Here is a 21,367-nt window from a genome sequence, read left to right as displayed (position 1 = left end):
TTCTGTAGGAACAGCAAAGTTGTTCAGAACTGATAAGAAGATGAATTCAGGGCAATGCTGAAGGAAAACTTGCAGAGAAATCAGTGTTGTACAGCTAGAGCTACAATGGAATAGCTTAAGTTATGTATAATTATGTGTTAAACAGTCCAGACCTGACTCCAATTAAAAGGTTGTCACAAGATTTGAAAACTGATATTTGTTGATGTTCTCCACCCAATCTGACTGAACTTGAGCTGTTTTGTGAAGACAAATATTGCAGCTCTTTTAGTCTCTAGATTCGCAAAGAGCTGTTAGAGCACATCACAGAAGACCTGCAGGTTTAACTGAAGCAAAATATGGTTTTGCAATGTTTTGACTTAGGAAGCTCAAGAAAATGTATACCACACTTTGAAAAAAAAAAAATCAATTTTCTGTCTTACAATCATCTCTTTCATAAAATCTTAAAGACGTACTCTGAAGTTTGAGGTTACGGTGTGACAAAGTATAAAAAACTTAAAATGATACGAGCAATTTTGCAAGACATTGTTCGCAAATTGGTCAGCATTTATAAATTGTGCAACTGTGTCACGTTTGCTGGTAGGAGAATCTGCACAAACTACATTTATTTATCCAAAATGAAAATACTCCCGTTTGGAATAAAAATCCCTAAAGTACTCCAGCGATGGCAGTGATGAATCTATCTTACTACTATACGGGTTGCACTTTGCCAGAAAGCTCTCCATAGATCACTCAGGGTTACCGATATGACAGCCAACGTTTATTCCTCAAGAGGTCCTACACAGTATAATAAGATTTCGACATACCACTGAAGGCACGACTCCAAGTTCAAACTCATTGTTCTTCCAGGAAAGCCAGCAGATGACTGAGCAATATCTGCTTGTCCTGTTTTTTTTTTTAAATTTTTTAATTTTTTAATTTTTATTTTGCAATGACACGGAGTCTCTGATTTGCTTTGCAGAAACAAAACTGTGATGTCAGCACATTTCAGGGGTGAACCGTGTCCTTATCTAAATAGTGAACATACGCTCTGATCAGATCTGAAGCAGACCGTTTAGCTGTTTTTCTCTTGTTTGTCTTCCAGTTAATGGGGCCTACTGCTCGGAGAAGGATGCCAGCTCTGAGCTGAGCAGTGCCGAGGGCACCCTAATGCGATGTGGGCAGAGCCTGCCACTGCCAGCGGGGGGCCATTCAGAAGGGCTCTACCCCCCGAGCCTCCACTGCAGCAGACCAGCATCCGACCTCCTTCTGCAGGATGGCCCGCACCACGAAAGCAGGTAAAACTGTCGCAACTGCTTGCTTTTTAAAAAAAAATTTCATTGAAAGTTGTAAATATATCTTAATTTGAACATAGTATTTCTGATAAAATGCTGATAAATCATGTTGACACGAGTTATCGTACATTATTTACACAAATGCAACTAATCGCTATGCAAGTCTTTAATGTTTTGAAGAAAATCGTAGCAGATTTCTTGATAGCAGCTTTAACATATTTGTTAACATTCTATTCTTTCATGTTTTCTCTCAATATCATCTATAGAGCCAAACAGGTAAAGGTGCTTCTGAATAAAACGAGAGGGTGACCAAGTCTTTTATTAAAGACGCTGATGACATGGTCTCCCAGTTCTTCTCTCCAGTCCTGACTAGCGTTAGCTCTGTTCTTTCTTTTCCTTCCCTGGTAAACTCAGAAACTCAGGGGAAGGGACAAAGACGATAGCTGCGTGAGACAGACAGGAGAAAAACGAGCTCTTCTCACATCACTCAGGGGCTTTGGACAAAATCCATAATGAGCCAGCTGACAGGAACGATTATGTCTGAGATCACAGCAACGCATGGGGAAACATGACCCGGGTTATCCATTCAGGAGGGCAAAGATTCCCACCATAATACACAGTATTGTAAACGGCGACCCTTCATAGGGCGCAATTATGCCACCAAAACAGGTGACTCCTTATTTATCCCCAATGCTGGGTTGGGTTTAACCCCTTTGTGTCATCAAAGCCCGTCAGATGGACACACTAGCCAGGCCTCTCGGTCTCAGAAGCCACCCTTACCTCCCCCGCCTCACTCTTCTTTGTCTTAAATGCTCATTCATATCCTCTCACTACAAGAAGATCCTGTTTCAGTTATTCATAAAACAACTCTGGATCATAGACAGGCTGTGCTCCGTGATTTGTAACATAACTTTTCAGTTTTGTTTCATTTGTAACTCCGCCATGATGAACATGAGGTTTGTCTGAAACGTTCTGAGAAGAACGAATCAGTCTGTCTGTCAGCGGAAATAAAACTAGTGCAACTCATATTGCGTCTCCCTTACAGAAGCACCTCCGCCTTCCAGAGAGCCCCGCCTGGTGCCAACATGGCTCGCTCCTCTGCCCCTTACCCGATTAAGCAGGAGAACTCAATCGGACACAAGACCGCCGGCGTTCAAGGCCCGTCTCAGGCTGCGTTCCAGGCCTGTAGGGCAGATCAAGCTTTGGAGGCATCGAGAGACGATGTGGCTACGGCCCTGCATGCTAGCACTAACGGTAACAGCGTATGCACGGCGAGCTGTGCAGGTAGTGCAGTGTCAGGAGACGCGGTGCAACCTTTTAATAATGGAGATGGCTCCTCCCCACTGGCTTTGTCCCCAACTGGCTCCCATCATTCAGCGCGTCTGCTCAGTGCTAGCGATGTGAAGAGACGCTGCCTTTCCCTGGCCTCACAGTCCACTGTCGCTGCTGGCACCAGCAGCGTCGCCCCAACGGGTTCCCCATCAGCCACTGGCACGACCTCCAAGGAGATCAATATCACCGCAGCCGTCTGCTCCTCCTCCCAGATGTCGATGGTTGCCTGCGTCAACGGATTCCGCGCTAACCTCTCCCCCAGCAACGCTAGCAGCGCCGGCTTGTCTACATCGTCCTCCTCCTCTTCTTCTACATCCCCACCCTCTATCTGCTGCCAGCGGGAGGCAGCCCGGAGACCCCCACGTCACAGCAGCCCCCAGCAGTCGTCACTACAGGAGAGCTGTCAACTGTCTTCACCTGCCACCTGCCTCCTGTCCCTGTCTGCGTCCTCCTCCTCGTCCTCTTCTTCGGCGTCATTAGTGGAGCCGGAGACAGGCCTAGGGCAGAGCCTGGGGCTTTGCGAGGAGCAGGTCCCCATGCTGCGGGGGCTTGGGGCTGGAGGAACGGCCGAGGAAAGTGAAGAGAGAGGCTTGGATGGATTGGGACTACTGATGAGTGGGGCCCTTATGTCAGGGACATTGAGCTCCAGTTCTGACGCTGGTTGCCTGTTGGATGGAGGTCAAAGATGTGGGGCAGCTCTCAAGCAGGAACCTCTTGATGACTTCTCTCCAAGTGAAGACGAACTCTTCCAGCACCACTATCACCACCATCATCACCTAAGTGGTCGCACTGGGCACCACCGTCACACCCCCCACCCATCTCGATCTGCCATGCCTCCTCCCTATCACCTGCACCAATACCCGGGCCCCAGTCATGGGGGGCCACTGCAGCACCAGAGTCAGCAGACAACACAAGCCTCCTCTCTGGCATTAAAACAAACCTCGGGAGGCCCCCCCGCCACCCACACGGCCTCGGAGCATGAAGAAGTCAGAGGAGGAGCGCAGACGGATAGGCAGGTGTGTCGCTGGATCGACTGCAGCGCCGCTTACGAGCAGCAGGAGGAGCTCGTCAGGCACATTGAGAAAGTCCACATTGACCAACGCAAAGGAGAGGACTTTACCTGTTTCTGGGCCGGCTGCATTCGCCGCTACAAGCCCTTCAATGCCCGTTACAAGCTGCTGATTCACATGAGGGTCCACTCGGGGGAGAAACCCAACAAGTGCATGGTGAGTCACCAAAAAACAAACCAATCAGTTACCATTCTGCGGAAATGGTGGTCTGACGTTCGACCAATACGTTTAAAATAACTGAGTGTTCCCTCATTGTCGCCTTTCAGATTTTCTTTAATATATTTTTTGGTTTTCGAGCCTGACGTCCTCAGAATAATGTTTTAAAAAACAAACAAACAAAAAAACAACTGTATTTATAGAAAAATACACACCAATTATGTAACTGTAGATTAAAAAAATAGAAATGGATTATTTATCTGAGCACGGTGAGGTTGCATTTTTCGTTAAAAGTATTGTAGCGAAACATAATTTTCCTCACAACTAAGTAAAATTACACGGTCTGCTGCATGGTTAACTCCACTCCATCAAAAATAAACAGATTTGAGATTTAAATTGGAGCTCTACCAATTTTTTTATTGGTAGAGCTCCAGTTTCACAAGTGCTCTCACAGATCAGCATGAAGCTGTCACTCCTTCCACGTCCGTTTACAAATGGGAAAATTCCCTCAACCTTAGGACAGATTTGGTCCAAGCACACTATTAGTCCACAATATATGTAGGGCTGAAGTCTCGTTTGTTTTCACAAGTGCTCTGTTGTTTTTTTTGTTTTTTTTTTGAGAACAGATTAAAATTCTGAAAATCCAACACATATGGGAAACATAACCAAACAATGCCTACACTTGATCCGTTTAAATGGGAGCTCTAAATTTTTAGCTGTCTCACAAGTATGAAGTGAATTGACTTCAAATCCAAGCCACACACAAGTAGAAACGTAGTAATCTGGTTGAAGAGAGCCACGGAGGGATGGTCTGCAGTATTTCCTCAATATGATGTTTTTCACTTTTTAACACAAGTTTATCTATTAGTGGATTTTTCTGTGGAATGTAACTTCCAAATTATTCACAATTTCTTTTTGCCTGTTTGCAGATCTTCTGGTAGAGCACATCTAGAATGTTTGAGAGAAAATGCAACTTTGGAAGCTGACGTATCTTGGCACACTATTGTCTATTGTCTGCAAAGCAGCCAAATTCAGGAGCTCCATTTATTTCCCATGGTGCTAATTGGCAGTATACCTCCAAGAGCAAATATAAGGAAGACCAAGGATGTTAGCTTCTGTGGATGTGCTTAGAGATAGTTTCCACTGTGCACCATTGATGCATATAAAGATATATTTGGTAGTTTGAACTATTAAACCAGGGTGTTTTATGTGTCTTTGGATAGGTCTCCAGTATTCACAAATTTCAGCTTTTTGCAGGTGGTTAAGGTTCCTAACCCCTGCAGATACGGGGGGTGGGGAGTAAAGTTTGCTGCTAAAGCAGTTTCAAAAAGATTTTATTTCAATGAAGTGAGTTTTCCACACTCACTTCATTTTTGGGAGATAAATGACTATATAATACGCTGCATGTTTTTGTGTATATAAGGCCGGGTTGCGGTGGGGGCACCACGAAGCATTTATGTTTAGGGTACCGAAATGGCCGGCAGCAGCAGTCCAGTTTACTAACCCTATCCATGGCGCATCGGCCAAAATCAGTTGCTCACCCATTTACGGAGCACTGCAGAGGATCTTACGTTATGATTTATCTTTATTTGTAGTCTGGCTACTTTGTGTAAAGTTCATGTAAGCAATTATTTCTTGCATGGAAAATATGTATATGTTGGACAAAAATTTGGGGGTAGGGGCTCGTTGGTGTTTAAGGAAGTTGAAACCCCTAAAATAAGCCCAATTAAATCTGTGCCACTAACTTTGTCTAATTTTTTTTTCTTGTAGACTCAAAAAAGTGTTTATTTATAAAATATGTATATAATTCCTTAAGCAGACTTCTCTTGAGAGGTTCTAAGGAATTAATATGTTTGGCCTGGAGTAAAGTACAACATTTCAAATAGAGTGTACATCAACTTTGCTTGCATTTAAAGTGCTGAACATTTTAAGATTCCCTGCTTGAGGTCCACAATAAAGGATTTATATAACGGGGGACTGTGGTTTCATGCTTATGTAACGCAGTTGTGTTTGAAACAAAAGGCAAAATTATTATATTAGTTTATATAAACTGTTCTGCATGCATTAGTATTTCATCAATTTACATTCGTGTTCTGTTCTCAGTTCATGTTGCACACAGGAAGCTTAGTGGTGGCGCACCGCCTCCGCTGGTATTTCATGGTGAGGGATGTCCAAATTGTAGAACGCAGGTTCTGAAAATAACCTCATCCTGATGATGACTTTGAGATTGTAGTTGATTCAGGACGGTTGAAGTGGTTTTAGCCCCTCTCAGACGGACTCCTGGACAAACTAACCTGCATAGATACAGAATGAAGATGCTATGAGAGTTAGCCGCTGTAAGTAAGATATTAACTGCTTGTGTCTTTAAAACATAACCCCCACTTCAGTAAGCTTAGACTATCACTTTCAGCAAATATTCTGCACATATAAAAACCAAAAGTGTCTGCATGTATTTGGAACTTAGCTCAAAACTTTCCAAAATCCCTTATTTTTTTTTATTTTTTTTTTTGTGTGTGTCTGAGTCCCTGGACCTTTTTGCCACTAGCCCTGATGCCACTTATTTTTGTTTTGCTCATGCAATAGACTCAGGCATTCGAGTATTTGAGCTATTCGTGTAGAGGAAACAGTTGAGACATTCTGTTTTAGGACCCAGCTCTACAGAAAAAACAGGTCTAATCCTTTTATTATCTTTCCAGCGGCAGCTTCCAGCAGGCGCTCATGAAGCAGGGCTCCGCTGACATCCAAACATAACACACCTCTCTCTCCTCTCGGCCTCGCTGCAAACAGTATATACTCTATCTCCCTTCTCTTCATCCAGCTGGACAGCATTTGCTTCACGCTGCGTCTTGGCAAGAAAAAGTCATTATCACAACATATGAGCCGTGCTTTGAACCCCGAGGAGGCCTTGTCACACTCCGTACCTGGATAGCATTTTAAGGACTTACCCATTCAAAATTATACACCAGGTCCTTCCCATGTGTAGATGCTCAATTTTGAGGGTCACGAAAACCTCTGCTGATGAAAGTTAGTTTGGTTCCCACTCTCCCGCCAATTAAAGCTGGTCCTGGGTTGTTGTGCAGAGGCCAGCACCGAGGGACATGTGGCCAAAAAGGAAACAACATAATCTCTCCGCAATATCCTGTTGTGTTTCATACCTAATTCACTTGTTATTTTAGTTTATTACATTTTTTTTTATGCGTCTGCATAAATATTAAAAATATATCCAGGAGGAGGAACCCTGTCATGGTCTCGGACTTTGATATTGCTCTTGCTTTGTCAGAGGCCAGCCTGTAGGATTTGTTGTGTCTGAAGGCTGCGACCGTTGGCTGCAGAGTTCGGAAAATATCTTCCTAAAGCAGGGAGGATGAGAGTCTGAGCGAGGACTTGCATGGGAACATGACTTCAGGCAAAAGTGCTGCGCCGCACTCTTTATTTGGTTTGTCTTGCATCGAAAGAAAAATACAGCTTGTCTTTACATTTGTGTTTTCTCTTTCAGGTGTAGTGCAGAAATATGGTTGATGTCAAGTAACAGGACTGTTCTGTAATATGTCACAGAGTCAGAACAGCTTCAAGATTAATCCAACACATTTTTTTTTTTGTCAAATTGATGACAGCCCACTACTATCTCTCTGGATTCTCTACATTCTCTCTTCATCTCATTGCTCGAGTGTTTTGTAGGATCTACGTCCGTAAACTAAAATGGTCATGAAAGAGAGCAGACATTTTTTCTGCTTATTTCCAAAGTCCAGCATTTTTTTTATTTTTTATTTTTATTTAAAAAGTCCTGCTATTTTAGAGGTAATGATTCTATGCACTCTGCAAGGTTCACAAGAATAAGACAAACGGGCCCACAGGACCATAGGACCTCCTCCATGCCTAGGCTGGAGGTCTCTGGTTGTAAGAGTCATTTTTTTAAAATCCTCTACCATTTTCCCCACTGTGCCCATTACTTCTGCTACTGAGAAAAGCTTGTATCCACTTCCAGTCATCTGTCCCTTTTGTTCTGACGGCAGACAGTCATTTTGTAGTTCCAAAAATAAATCGCCCAACGCGATCTTTATGTTTCACAAATATTCAAAGTTGTCATTAATTATAAACTTTGTTCTAAAGAGTACTACTTTAGCGTAGAATAATCCACTTTGCTAAGTCTGAGTATTTAAAACTTTGAACTAGGTGAAGACCAGATTCCTCAACAAAGTAATAAAACAGTCCTTTAAATTTAGCACCAATTAGAAAACTAGGACTTGGACACCAGCTTCAGCATCTTTACCAATTCTTTGTTTATGGCCATATATTTTAAAGGACCCATATCCTCTTGAATGTAGGTGTGAAAAAGGCAATGAAAAATCCTTCAGGGGACAATTGACAGATTTTCTTTCCTTGTGTGAAATTATTCTACACAAGGTAAATTTATTTTTAAGACTTCTAACACACACTTTTTTTTTTTTCTGGAGTTGAAAACATGTCCGGAGGTTTTCTTATGCTTGATAAAAACAAATAATGAGGCCTAGCCATGACCTGCAGCCTAATGAGCATTAGTACAAGAACATACTGTACATGTGTGTATACAAACAAACACTAAAGCATGTGCCCTCTGACACACACACACGCAGCCAAACGCACTTGCTGAGTGAAAATTGGATGTTCAGCCGTCCTGGAAAAATAAGCATTAAGCACTGAATTTTTGTTTTTTTGTTGTTTTTTTTTTTGTTTTTTTTTCCACTGATGTAACAGCTGTTAACATATATATTTAGATTTACTGGACTGATTTTTGGAAGAGAGTGGTGAAATTTTCTTTGATGGCAGAGCCATAGGCAGCTGCCAGGATGCAGCGCGCACGCGCGCGTGTGTGTGTGTGTGTGTGTGTGTGTTTTCAGGGGTAAATGGACTCTTTTGTGAGCAATCGGCTCAGGTGCAAGAGATAAAACAGGGAGTTCCATTAGCTAATTAAAGTGTGGTTCAGCACATGTGCAAACTTTTCCTCTGGATGCTGGCCTGAAACTGGAGCTGGGCTCTGGGTGCCGGTGCAGAGTGAAGCTGATATTAGCAGGTTTGAGCCTCTGATTCTCTGTTCGTCCTTCTTAACAAAAACAGTTGCACAAGGCTACATGCTGTGATGGACTAATCCTAAAGGGGGCTTGCGTGATATTTACCCCCTTGCCCTCCAATATTATTCAGATTTTAAAATGTGCTTTGGTACTGCTGAAAACCAAATACAAAACGTTGCGCATTAGAAATGCCTGATACGGTTTCCGCACTTTGCCGTTCAGCGTCGTGGGAATAAAAGGGGTCTGCTTATGGCTCATTTGCATTAATCAGAGACAATACCTAGGAAAGGCATTGATTCAGCATGTAAGAGGTAAAAAAACAATTCATACCAAGTTGCCTGTAAAACTTGCAGCGTTGGCTCGGATGCAAAGAGCTAATCAGGTCCAAAAAAAGAACCTGGCAGGGATCAACTTTTAGCACTTAAGGCCTTCTGCTCCTCGTTAAATAAATTTCAACATAAGCTTTGTCAGTCATTTTCCCCCGGGCAAATTAATTCATCAAGTTGGTACACGACCTTATTTCTCCTTAATTTTAAACCTGTAATCCCATTCTGTAGCTGTCCACTGTCTCCATGACAGATCTGCTGTCCATTCATCATGCTATTAGTAACTCAAAACTGTCCATATGTTACAGTTCATGTGATGAAACCGCTGGTGGAGTAGCTCTGCCACGAAAACCCCGAATTAATGAATGTTGCTTATGTTCAGCTGAGCGGGCCCGGGCCAACTTCCTGTCAGGTTCAAAAAGTTTTCCAGTCAGTCTTTTGCAGAAATGTAATCAAGTATTAGAGCCCCGATGCCTTGATCCCTCACCTCCTCATTGTTGGTGTTATGTTTATAATTTAAAACTTGCTTGAATGAAGAAGTGATTTCTTTTCCAAAAAGCTTTCTGCTAACACAGAATTTGAAAGAGTTTGCAACCATCACCATGCAGCCGCAATTTGATTTTGTAGTTTGAAATTATTTAGGATAAGCTCGGGCAAGGATAGCCGGAAAAGATGAAAGAGTCTTGGCTGGATTTTGTGAACGGCAGAGCTCATGTTATGAAAAGATTCTTCGTGACCTTAAATGTTTTTGTTCATCTACTCGGCAAAACCTCTATCTGATCTTCTAAATTAAAAAGGAAAATGTCAGAGAGCCGATTAGTCCTCTGATATTTTAGGTGGAAGGGTATTACAGGTCTCTCTTGTTGATCTCAATTTGTTCTGATTTGTTTCTGAGTTTTGTCATTTTAGCTAACTTACATGCATCTTTAAATGAACCTAACAATCCAGGCAGGCACGGATGGAGACTTTGTCACTGCTGTCACCTTTGGTTTTTTTTGCACTGGTGTGAGCTGATAAATGGGTGTCAAAGCAAACTGAGTCATAAAAACATGCAGCGTGTGTTTGTGTTGAAGCCACAAAGTTCAAACAAGGTGACAAAACTAGAGAGTTTCTTTGTCACTCGCCTCTTGGGAGGTTCGATATATGTGAACCGGTCCACCAGCAGATATGTTTTTCCAGTAATTTTGCTGATGCAGCTTTCTTACAAAGTTTGCACTCTGTAGTTACAGACTCTTGTCATTTTTACTGTTTTATCCTGATTTAAATGCATACTGACTGTACAGAGATGAGTCATTTTCATTTCACAAATGTGCAGGTTTCGTCTTCAGCTTTTTTTAAATACCTTTTGTCTTGGATTAATAGTGTACGAGGATCAACGGCAGCGCCACAGAAAAATGTATGATTTTGTAATAGGTTTCCTAAAGATTGCATTTCAACGATTAGTTTTAATCCTATCAGGTCTGTCAGTGTGTTACGTAAAGGCATATAAGTGAGGAAATAAACTCTTTAGTAGCATAAATGTCACGGTGCAGGATTTAAAGGAGGACTGCACAAAGACAAAAATGCCGTCGTAATGAAAAATTGAACAAATAACTTGTGATGACGAACCAGGTGTAATGGGGAACATGGAAAGTTGATGGAGTGCAACGGAAAAAGCTGTATATTGCAGAGGGAATGGAAATGACAAAGAACTGGAGGAGTTAACGACAGGTGATTACATGCAGCTGGGAAAGGAGCAAGTAGAGGCAAATGAGGAGATGATTAACAGCTGGGACAGGGAGCAGAATGGAAGGGTGAGGTGCAAAACGAAGAAAAGGAAGGAGAAAGGAAACCTAAATACAACAGAAACAAAGAGAAAAGGAAAAAAAATCCTAAACACAGACAATGAGAACAACTGAACATGTAATACACTGAAAGAACCACATGAACAAACAATAAAGAAATTGAAAGAAATAACTGAAATTAAAAGCTTAAACAACCTAATGATCACAACAATAGAAGGTTCTTAAGGAATTTCTGAGTAGTTTGTATTTTCACCAAGATGGAAAAAGGCCTCAACATTGCATTAAGCACATTTAAACTTTTTAAATAATAAAAAAAGAGATCCTACCTGGATGTTGTAGATTGAGCACAAATTATTGCATGTTTTTTTTTTTTTGTCCAAGTGTTGCTAAGAGTAAAATGAAAGCAATTCTAATTTTAATGCTGATTGTATCAGTAATTGCCCAACTACTATTTTTATTATTTATCAATCAATTCTAAATGTAATATAAATTGTTAAGAATACATCAACACTCTGAAATGTTTGTCCCCAGAGTGGGGGAATAATAACGCATATTGGTTTTGTTTTTATCAATCAAATTAGTTTTATGTAAAGATGTGGACCAGAATTATAGAGATCCTTATTGTTGGATGTTTACGCTTCGTCTTATCTCCATGTGGTTATTAAATTTTAATGGTTGCTCGTTAAACTTCACGTTTTATTTTTTTCAAGGCATAAGAAATGGAGCATTTTAAAAAAAAATGTTTAGTTGTAGTTGTATTAAACCGTAGCTGCAGATGTTGAGCTGAAGCTACCTTGCTTCTAACAACATAAGCAGGTATCAAAGCATTCAGGATTTGCTACATGCGATACACTTTAATTGCATTTGTCTGGAATGCAGTATTTTGAGTTTGCCCATTTCCTCTGCATTTAATCACGCCCTGGTATTGGAAACCTGACGACCCAGAGCAGTGGCTCGATTCACATTACAAAACGCTTGTGTCATTTATGTGTCCCATCCAAAGCCTTAATCAGTTTAACCTTTCTGCTGAGCCAGATCAGTTTACTAATGCATAAGAGATTTGAAACCATAGGGTGGCTGTGTTGGTTCTCCCAGTTGATCAGGGGGCTGGGCAGGGTTGAAAAACACAGGTTCTTCAATAGAACGGGATATCTGAATGACAAAATACACCGAAATCCTTTTGGTAAACCTTATTAAAAATCCTAAAAGAATTTCAGAAAAATATTATATGTTCAAAAATCAAATATAGAGCCATAGGGAGTGCCCAGGTCCTCCAGGTGAGCTGCTAAAAGAACCTACAAACATAGTCAGAAAGCTTTTAGTAAGCATGGCTAAAGCAATAAGTTAGCATAAGCCTAACTTATGCTAAGCAGTATAAGTTAGGAACCAAAGTTGCACACAACACACAAGTCATAAGCATACTCATACCCAAGGAAATGTACTCCTATAATCACGCAAGCGTCACCAAAATTACTCAGAAGTTTAACATTGAGGTATTAGTTAGAGATCCGGTTCGTACATCTCACACAAGTGAGGAAATGTCAAAGTTAATCGTATGTATCCAAAAACAGTGGAACATCTGAATGCAAATGTAGCTCTTTCTGACATCCACTTTGTCTTTGCAATTATTATTTGTGAGCACATTTCTATATTGAAAATAAGGGAAAATAAAATAAGTATGAACCCTGACTAAAACATGAACAGCACACAAAATGAGAGTCGATATCAGCATGTGATTAATCTTATATTATAACATTGCTAGGTTCACTTCACTGTGACATAGTGATGCAACAATAGGCACAAAAAAACTTTCGTTATGACTGAAGGAAATACACCACTGGGTGCAGCTCATCCTGGCGCACTGTACTCTACGTTGCAACAAATAACTTTGGCATTACTGACATCACATACTAACTGTTTAGAAGTACTAGTAGACGTCACTATCTTTAAGCTTGCAATTAAAAAGAAATCAGTTCATTAACACTTGCCTATGACTAAAAATCTAAAGCAAAGTCACACAGCATTGTCGTTGTGTAGAGTTATCCAGCATGACGCAGCCTTATTTGAAACTATGACACTGAAGCTGGTCTGTGCTAGAAACTATAACTGCTGTGGAGCCATTTTTATGAGTTTTTTATTTTTATTTTTTTGTCTTGGTTAGTCCTGAGTCTGTTTCTGTTAGAGTTCAAATTGAAGATGTCCCAAAGGAAGCACTTGCTACACCTGATTAGGAGAGTCTTTAGCCATGTTTTTTGATGTTGCCAATGTCGTTAATGCAACCATCTCTTCCTCCTGGCATTGCTCAGACGTTCCAACTTTTTATTTTTAATTTTTGTCTGTACTATTAATGGCTGCTGTTTCCAAAGTTGGGGTCTTCAGAGTTGGAAAAGAATAGTACTAACAAGTACATAAAAGCAGCCTATTGCTAGTTGATGCTGCTTGCGTTTTCCATCATACCTCTATTCCACTGACTTCCTAACAATATTGGAAACTCGACTCACAATCAGTGTCAAAGTTCTCTTCAAATGTTATTTTTAAAATAGAAATATTTGACTGTTACAGTAGCAGACAGAATAAAAGAGAAAACTAAGTCTTGAGCCAACTTTTACATTACTCCACAGTTATTTTTTGTTTTTAAGGCAACAGGGTTTATTGGGTCTCAGTTGTAGTGCTTTCTGTCATAGATCATATTTGTTAGCGGTGGGGGAAAATACACTTGTGACCAGTTCATAATTACAGCCCTACTCTGTAGGATATTATTAGCCAAATACAGCTACAGTTTTTCTTTCCTATGAGGCTGCTACTAACTCCCACATTACATGCTGCATTTATGCTGAAAACAATCCCTTTGCAAATAGCTTGAACGTTTACCAGCAGCTAGCTGGTCCTGTGCAAGTGTGGAATTTATCTGCAGCGCTTCCAAAGTTGTTAGTGTTGCAGAGGCCATTGCAGACATCTGAATCCAGAGCGACGACTACCCGTAAAACCTTCAACCAAACATGCAAACGCAAGCGACACAACTGGGACTACTTTAGAGTTTGGGTCACAGCATAATCCAAGGACAGCGGTATCCTTACACCCAGCCAGCTGCACGCCACACCACAGCAGGCAAACCCAGAGCTGAGGCTAGAGTATGTGAGAACAGAGCCGCTACCGTACAAAATAAACACCGAGGGAAGTATGGGTAAATTACGTAGCGAAAGACGTGTTTACGTTTAGGGTGTCGGGTTTAAATTATGTACTGCTGTGTTTTGCGGTCGGTGTGCCGGATTTAATTTGAATGTTTGCAAGAAGACGTGAAGGCTGAAAGAAGAGGAGCCAGACGGCCAATCCAGCTCCTCTGATGTCACTGCAGAAATCACTTTTTTTTTTTTTTTTTTTTTGCCCAGAATTCATCACAAGCAGTTACGCATGATGAGCGAGTTGGTATGCATTGACGGACGCCTGTGATGCATTTTTAATTCATGAACCGAGAGTTCGAATCAAACTTTCCATAAGGTGAGACTGAGATGTGTGTGTGTGTGTTTACGGTTTGGTGTGCAGCTCCTCTGACAGAGTGAGACCTTAGATAGATTTGAATGGAAGGATCAGTGATGAATTCCACGTATTGCGGTGTTATATGGCACATAATGTTTATTAAAGCGGTGAGATCACGCTGAAATCTCGTCTAATTCGCTGATCGATGATGAAAGGGCGCTTAGACGAATTTGGGAAAGAAATACAACTAAAGCCATCATAGTGGGGCACACAAGGACACGGCACACAAAATGATCCAGTTTCTTATTACCTCCCTTTATGATTGTGTGACCCCAGCAGAACTGGCACTGCAGAGATATTTAAGATGGGCTTTACCGCCGCCCCCATGGAGTTTTAACGTCCCAATGTTCTCTGTGTCTGTGTCTCTGCTTTCTGTTCACTTTCAGACACATCTGTTTCACGTTCAATCTGTTCAGCTTTGGAATCCGTTTTACATCGATGTGAGAAGGTTTATGCAGTGTTTAGTACCAGATTGGCTTTGTTATCCGGGCAGGATTGCAGTAAAAGTAAAAGACTTGTAAGTCAAAGCATATCCTCTTATTTTCGCAAAAGCTCCACCAGCTTCCCACAGCAGCAGCAGCAGCAGCAGCAGCAGTCTTTCCCACTGTCGTGAAGCGATTGTGTGAGAGACAAAACAAGGAAAATATCCGTATTACTTGTATCATTTTTCCAGAAGTGAAGCCAACGCTGGAATGCAAGTCGTACATGACTCAAAGTACAGTACTACTAAATGAATTGTAAATATTCAGGGGAAAATGTTTTTTATTTAAGCTTTCCAGCTGACAGATTATGTAAGATCAGACTGTACAAGGATTGGACTTGTGTTACAGATCATGTAAACATATGCATGAGATATTTTTGTAGGAAATACCTCATATGTAGAATGAGATACTTTGCAGCATCTGTCTAACACTGTGTTAGTTGACATCACCTCAGTAGAAAATACAATTCTTTACATTTTGTTTTGCATCCTCCAACACCTCACTGATGGAAATAGAGAATGTTGAGCTTGTTCCCTCAGTCACATATTCTACACTGAATGCTGTTGTGACTAAGTGATCTGTTAATGCTTACTTATGGTGTGTTTGCTGATTGGAAAAAAAATGGATTTTTGTGTTTTTGAGTTTCCGGTCACCAGCAGGCAACCAATATCTTGTCTTCAGAAACATTTCCATATAATTTTCAAATTTTTCTTGAGGCTTTGTTACAAGCAATCTATCACAAAGACAGTTTCTTCAGATCTATGAAATGTTAAAATTAAATACCACCAACAAGGGGATTCACAAAGAGAAAAAGATTTTCTCAAACTCAGTTGAATGATAAAAAACAACAACAAAAAAACCCTCTTAGGTCTTTTGTCCAGCCTTTGCTGGATTTTTTTTTTCTGTTTAATGAAGAAATTACTTTCAGTTTATCTTCTATAAGCTGCTCTTGCCCAACAATTCTTCTTTGGCCCCCTACTTATCGAGTTTCCTGATCTTTTTAAGTACAGTCCATGCTCCACAACATGCTGTTGAGCTTAGCAGAAAATGAGCAAACAGACAAAAGTCAAAACCCAAAGAAAACCTTTTCTTTTGCAAGCTTAGAGAACAGTTTGGAGAGACCACTTTAAAAGAATACACAGAAATCTGACTCCTTGGAAACAAAGTACGGAGGACTCAGTTGTGGTTTAAACTTTTCTGCAATTCTGTATATATTAGTTTTCTTGTAGGTCAGAAGACACTGACTTGTAAATGGAGAGTGGATTATTAAATAAGAATAGATATCTGTGCACAGAAATGTGGTAATCTGATTTATTGAAACGTAAATGGATGGTGATGGGCCTGCTGAGAGCGCCTGAGCCGTGATTCGACTTGACACGGTAAACGTTCGGCGCAGCCCGATACGTTTCATCCAGCCGTATCCATGACTGGAAACTGGGCCCCGAAATCTGCAGAGAGCAGGAAAGAACACAACTTTGGCACACTGAGGACTGAACAAATCGAGAGGGCACCGTGGCATCGCAGTTGCACCACATTTTTTCGGCACAAGTCCTTTGTGGTCTGGTCCCGGTCCAGGGCGGTTGCATAAGTGCACTTTCTTCTCCTCCACTCTCCTTGAGTTCCCGAGCTGGTGTTGATCACAACGCCGTGTTGACCTATTGTTTAATTTTGCAGGCATGCTTTCTGTCTAAATGTCAGAGCTGTTGGCATCAAGGTATTTGGCTTGGCAACTCGCTGGGCTTCTGCAGTGTTTATTTGTTGTCACGTCAGAGTTATAGAGTTGCTGCAGCAGGCATTAAACCTAAACAGCTGTGTCAACTCCGAAACTGTTTAGAGAGCGAATAGTTTTATTTCCTTACCCACCAGATCTGGTTGATATGGGATCACTTTGGGTTTGTTTCAAAAATGTTCAGTCAGTAGGCAAGATTTAAAAAAAAAAAAAAAAAATTAAAAAATACATCCATTTTATCAGCTGAAATAACTAAAGTAGGCTTGCAGGTAAGAGGGTGCGTATAAATGGGAGTAAAATGTGAATATGTGCAGCAATAGTTCTCTGGCCACTGAAAGAAATCATATTTTAAGTAAAGAAACTACAAACGCATTCATGCAGTTAGAAAATAGCTACTGGTTGTCCTAGCAGATGCTGCGGTTTAGTGTTAGTTAGAGCATGAATAGTTTAAATCTTCCAGTCCTGTAGCGATATCCACAGATGCCAGTTTCCCCCGTTTATTGGAAAAAAACAAACAAACAAACAAACAAACAAATGCACTTTCTAAGGAAAGAAACTGATGATGGTTCCAGCAACAAATCAATTCAAACCACACGCACTAATCAGGCAAATATGATTACGCATTCTTTGGTAAAGCGGATTAGCAGAAGACAAAGTAGATCAATTAAGTGTGTTATTACTTCCTTTGCTGGCTGCGTGTGAATTGGCATCCATCATCCCAACAATGGCCCTAAAATGAAATGGAGACATGCAGCTCATTCTGCAGCAGAACAAGAGGAGTTTATAGGTCGAAGGGGGTGAAAGGGAGACGGCCAGAGAGAGCGACAGCGAAAATGGCGGCAGGTGTGAGTGAAAGGCGCTGAATAGACGTGAGCGCTGGTGTCAAAGAACGCAGCAGGATCCTGCATTGACTGCCAGTAACACCAGTCCAGACGCCGGCTTGGAACGCAGATCATGTTTAGGATTTTCATTGCGTAAGCTCTGGTGTTTCTTTTGTCGAGGCGGGTTAGGATTTCTTGAACCGGTTTTATAATTAATGCCTCGATGGCTGCTGATCCAAGGCCACAGCGGCTGTGGCCTCATTTTAATCGGTTCTTGCGCACGTTTAGAATAGCTGTGAACGCAAAACCCAGAGTCAAAGCTGAATGGCTCCATCTGAAGATTTCCGATGTCAGGAAGATCACAGCGGGATTGAAAAGTGCATCCCACAGCCGAGTCGTCATCGTGTCATTATGGAGGACGGGTGAAATGAGATCGCTCGTTCTTAAATGGCAAAATTCAGTTTCTGTAACGTTCAATTCAGCGAGGAGGTGTAACATATTCCATGTGTGTGAAAGAGGCTCTATCATGCTAAAAGTTTAATTTATGCTTTTGGTTCACACAAATAGTTTCCACCTTCAGCGAGAAGCAGCAATTTAGACTTTCTCCACACTCTCCTGCAGTTGCATCCGTCATCCACATTGGTGCTAAAACACACATACACTGGTCCAGTTTTTTTTTTTTTTTTTTTTTTTGTTTTTTTTTCCACTGATGTAACAGCTGTTAACATATATATTTAGATTTACTGGACTGATTTTTGGAAGAGAGTGGTGAAATTTTCTTTGATGGCAGAGCCATAGGCAGCTGCCAGGATGCAGCGCGCACGCGCGCGTGTGTGTGTGTGTGTGTGTGTGTGTTTTCAGGGGTAAATGGACTCTTTTGTGAGCAATCGGCTCAGGTGCAAGAGATAAAACAGGGAGTTCCATTAGCTAATTAAAGTGTGGTTCAGCACATGTGCAAACTTTTCCTCTGGATGCTGGCCTGAAACTGGAGCTGGGCTCTGGGTGCCGGTGCAGAGTGAAGCTGATATTAGCAGGTTTGAGCCTCTGATTCTCTGTTCGTCCTTCTTAACAAAAACAGTTGCACAAGGCTACATGCTGTGATGGACTAATCCTAAAGGGGGCTTGCGTGATATTTACCCCCTTGCCCTCCAATATTATTCAGATTTTAAAATGTGCTTTGGTACTGCTGAAAACCAAATACAAAACGTTGCGCATTAGAAATGCCTGATACGGTTTCCGCACTTTGCCGTTCAGCGTCGTGGGAATAAAAGGGGTCTGCTTATGGCTCATTTGCATTAATCAGAGACAATACCTAGGAAAGGCATTGATTCAGCATGTAAGAGGTAAAAAAACAATTCATACCAAGTTGCCTGTAAAACTTGCAGCGTTGGCTCGGATGCAAAGAGCTAATCAGGTCCAAAAAAAGAACCTGGCAGGGATCAACTTTTAGCACTTAAGGCCTTCTGCTCCTCGTTAAATAAATTTCAACATAAGCTTTGTCAGTCATTTTCCCCCGGGCAAATTAATTCATCAAGTTGGTACACGACCTTATTTCTCCTTAATTTTAAACCTGTAATCCCATTCTGTAGCTGTCCACTGTCTCCATGACAGATCTGCTGTCCATTCATCATGCTATTAGTAACTCAAAACTGTCCATATGTTACAGTTCATGTGATGAAACCGCTGGTGGAGTAGCTCTGCCACGAAAACCCCGAATTAATGAATGTTGCTTATGTTCAGCTGAGCGGGCCCGGGCCAACTTCCTGTCAGGTTCAAAAAGTTTTCCAGTCAGTCTTTTGCAGAAATGTAATCAAGTATTAGAGCCCCGATGCCTTGATCCCTCACCTCCTCATTGTTGGTGTTATGTTTATAATTTAAAACTTGCTTGAATGAAGAAGTGATTTCTTTTCCAAAAAGCTTTCTGCTAACACAGAATTTGAAAGAGTTTGCAACCATCACCATGCAGCCGCAATTTGATTTTGTAGTTTGAAATTATTTAGGATAAGCTCGGGCAAGGATAGCCGGAAAAGATGAAAGAGTCTTGGCTGGATTTTGTGAACGGCAGAGCTCATGTTATGAAAAGATTCTTCGTGACCTTAAATGTTTTTGTTCATCTACTCGGCAAAACCTCTATCTGATCTTCTAAATTAAAAAGGAAAATGTCAGAGAGCCGATTAGTCCTCTGATATTTTAGGTGGAAGGGTATTACAGGTCTCTCTTGTTGATCTCAATTTGTTCTGATTTGTTTCTGAGTTTTGTCATTTTAGCTAACTTACATGCATCTTTAAATGAACCTAACAATCCAGGCAGGCACGGATGGAGACTTTGTCACTGCTGTCACCTTTGGTTTTTTTTGCACTGGTGTGAGCTGATAAATGGGTGTCAAAGCAAACTGAGTCATAAAAACATGCAGCGTGTGTTTGTGTTGAAGCCACAAAGTTCAAACAAGGTGACAAAACTAGAGAGTTTCTTTGTCACTCGCCTCTTGGGAGGTTCGATATATGTGAACCGGTCCACCAGCAGATATGTTTTTCCAGTAATTTTGCTGATGCAGCTTTCTTACAAAGTTTGCACTCTGTAGTTACAGACTCTTGTCATTTTTACTGTTTTATCCTGATTTAAATGCATACTGACTGTACAGAGATGAGTCATTTTCATTTCACAAATGTGCAGGTTTCGTCTTCAGCTTTTTTTAAATACCTTTTGTCTTGGATTAATAGTGTACGAGGATCAACGGCAGCGCCACAGAAAAATGTATGATTTTGTAATAGGTTTCCTAAAGATTGCATTTCAACGATTAGTTTTAATCCTATCAGGTCTGTCAGTGTGTTACGTAAAGGCATATAAGTGAGGAAATAAACTCTTTAGTAGCATAAATGTCACGGTGCAGGATTTAAAGGAGGACTGCACAAAGACAAAAATGCCGTCGTAATGAAAAATTGAACAAATAACTTGTGATGACGAACCAGGTGTAATGGGGAACATGGAAAGTTGATGGAGTGCAACGGAAAAAGCTGTATATTGCAGAGGGAATGGAAATGACAAAGAACTGGAGGAGTTAACGACAGGTGATTACATGCAGCTGGGAAAGGAGCAAGTAGAGGCAAATGAGGAGATGATTAACAGCTGGGACAGGGAGCAGAATGGAAGGGTGAGGTGCAAAACGAAGAAAAGGAAGGAGAAAGGAAACCTAAATACAACAGAAACAAAGAGAAAAGGAAAAAAAATCCTAAACACAGACAATGAGAACAACTGAACATGTAATACACTGAAAGAACCACATGAACAAACAATAAAGAAATTGAAAGAAATAACTGAAATTAAAAGCTTAAACAACCTAATGATCACAACAATAGAAGGTTCTTAAGGAATTTCTGAGTAGTTTGTATTTTCACCAAGATGGAAAAAGGCCTCAACATTGCATTAAGCACATTTAAACTTTTTAAATAATAAAAAAAGAGATCCTACCTGGATGTTGTAGATTGAGCACAAATTATTGCATGTTTTTTTTTTTTTGTCCAAGTGTTGCTAAGAGTAAAATGAAAGCAATTCTAATTTTAATGCTGATTGTATCAGTAATTGCCCAACTACTATTTTTATTATTTATCAATCAATTCTAAATGTAATATAAATTGTTAAGAATACATCAACACTCTGAAATGTTTGTCCCCAGAGTGGGGGAATAATAACGCATATTGGTTTTGTTTTTATCAATCAAATTAGTTTTATGTAAAGATGTGGACCAGAATTATAGAGATCCTTATTGTTGGATGTTTACGCTTCGTCTTATCTCCATGTGGTTATTAAATTT

The 21,367-nt window shown here is 40.9% G+C and overlaps 1 protein-coding gene across 3 annotated transcripts in view; it reads left to right on the top strand.

Annotated features, from left to right (window-relative positions):
* The first annotated feature begins 982 nt into the window (after window positions 1-982).
* Window positions 983-21,367, top strand: part of LOC106952155 (zinc finger protein GLIS1-like) — a 65,321-nt gene continuing 44,936 nt past the window's right edge. For 2 of the 3 annotated variants that reach the window (XM_015040091.1, XM_015040090.1), the window contains exons 1-2: window positions 985-1,274; window positions 2,317-3,829. In XM_015040091.1, coding sequence (XP_014895577.1) covers window positions 1,147-1,274; window positions 2,317-3,829 — 1,641 coding nt within the window. In that variant the 5' untranslated portion in view covers window positions 985-1,146. Of the gene's footprint in view, window positions 1,275-2,316; window positions 3,830-21,367 lie in introns of all 3 variants that reach the window. The other variant, XM_015040092.1, reaches the window with a different exon arrangement.

This window comes from Poecilia latipinna, unplaced genomic scaffold (assembly GCF_001443285.1).
Source record: "Poecilia latipinna isolate Pla-1442-1.1 unplaced genomic scaffold, P_latipinna-1.0 Scaffold495, whole genome shotgun sequence".
Classification (NCBI taxonomy): domain Eukaryota; kingdom Metazoa; phylum Chordata; class Actinopteri; order Cyprinodontiformes; family Poeciliidae; genus Poecilia; species Poecilia latipinna.
Note: the sequence above shows the minus strand (reverse complement) of the source record. Positions and strands in the feature narration are given on the sequence as shown.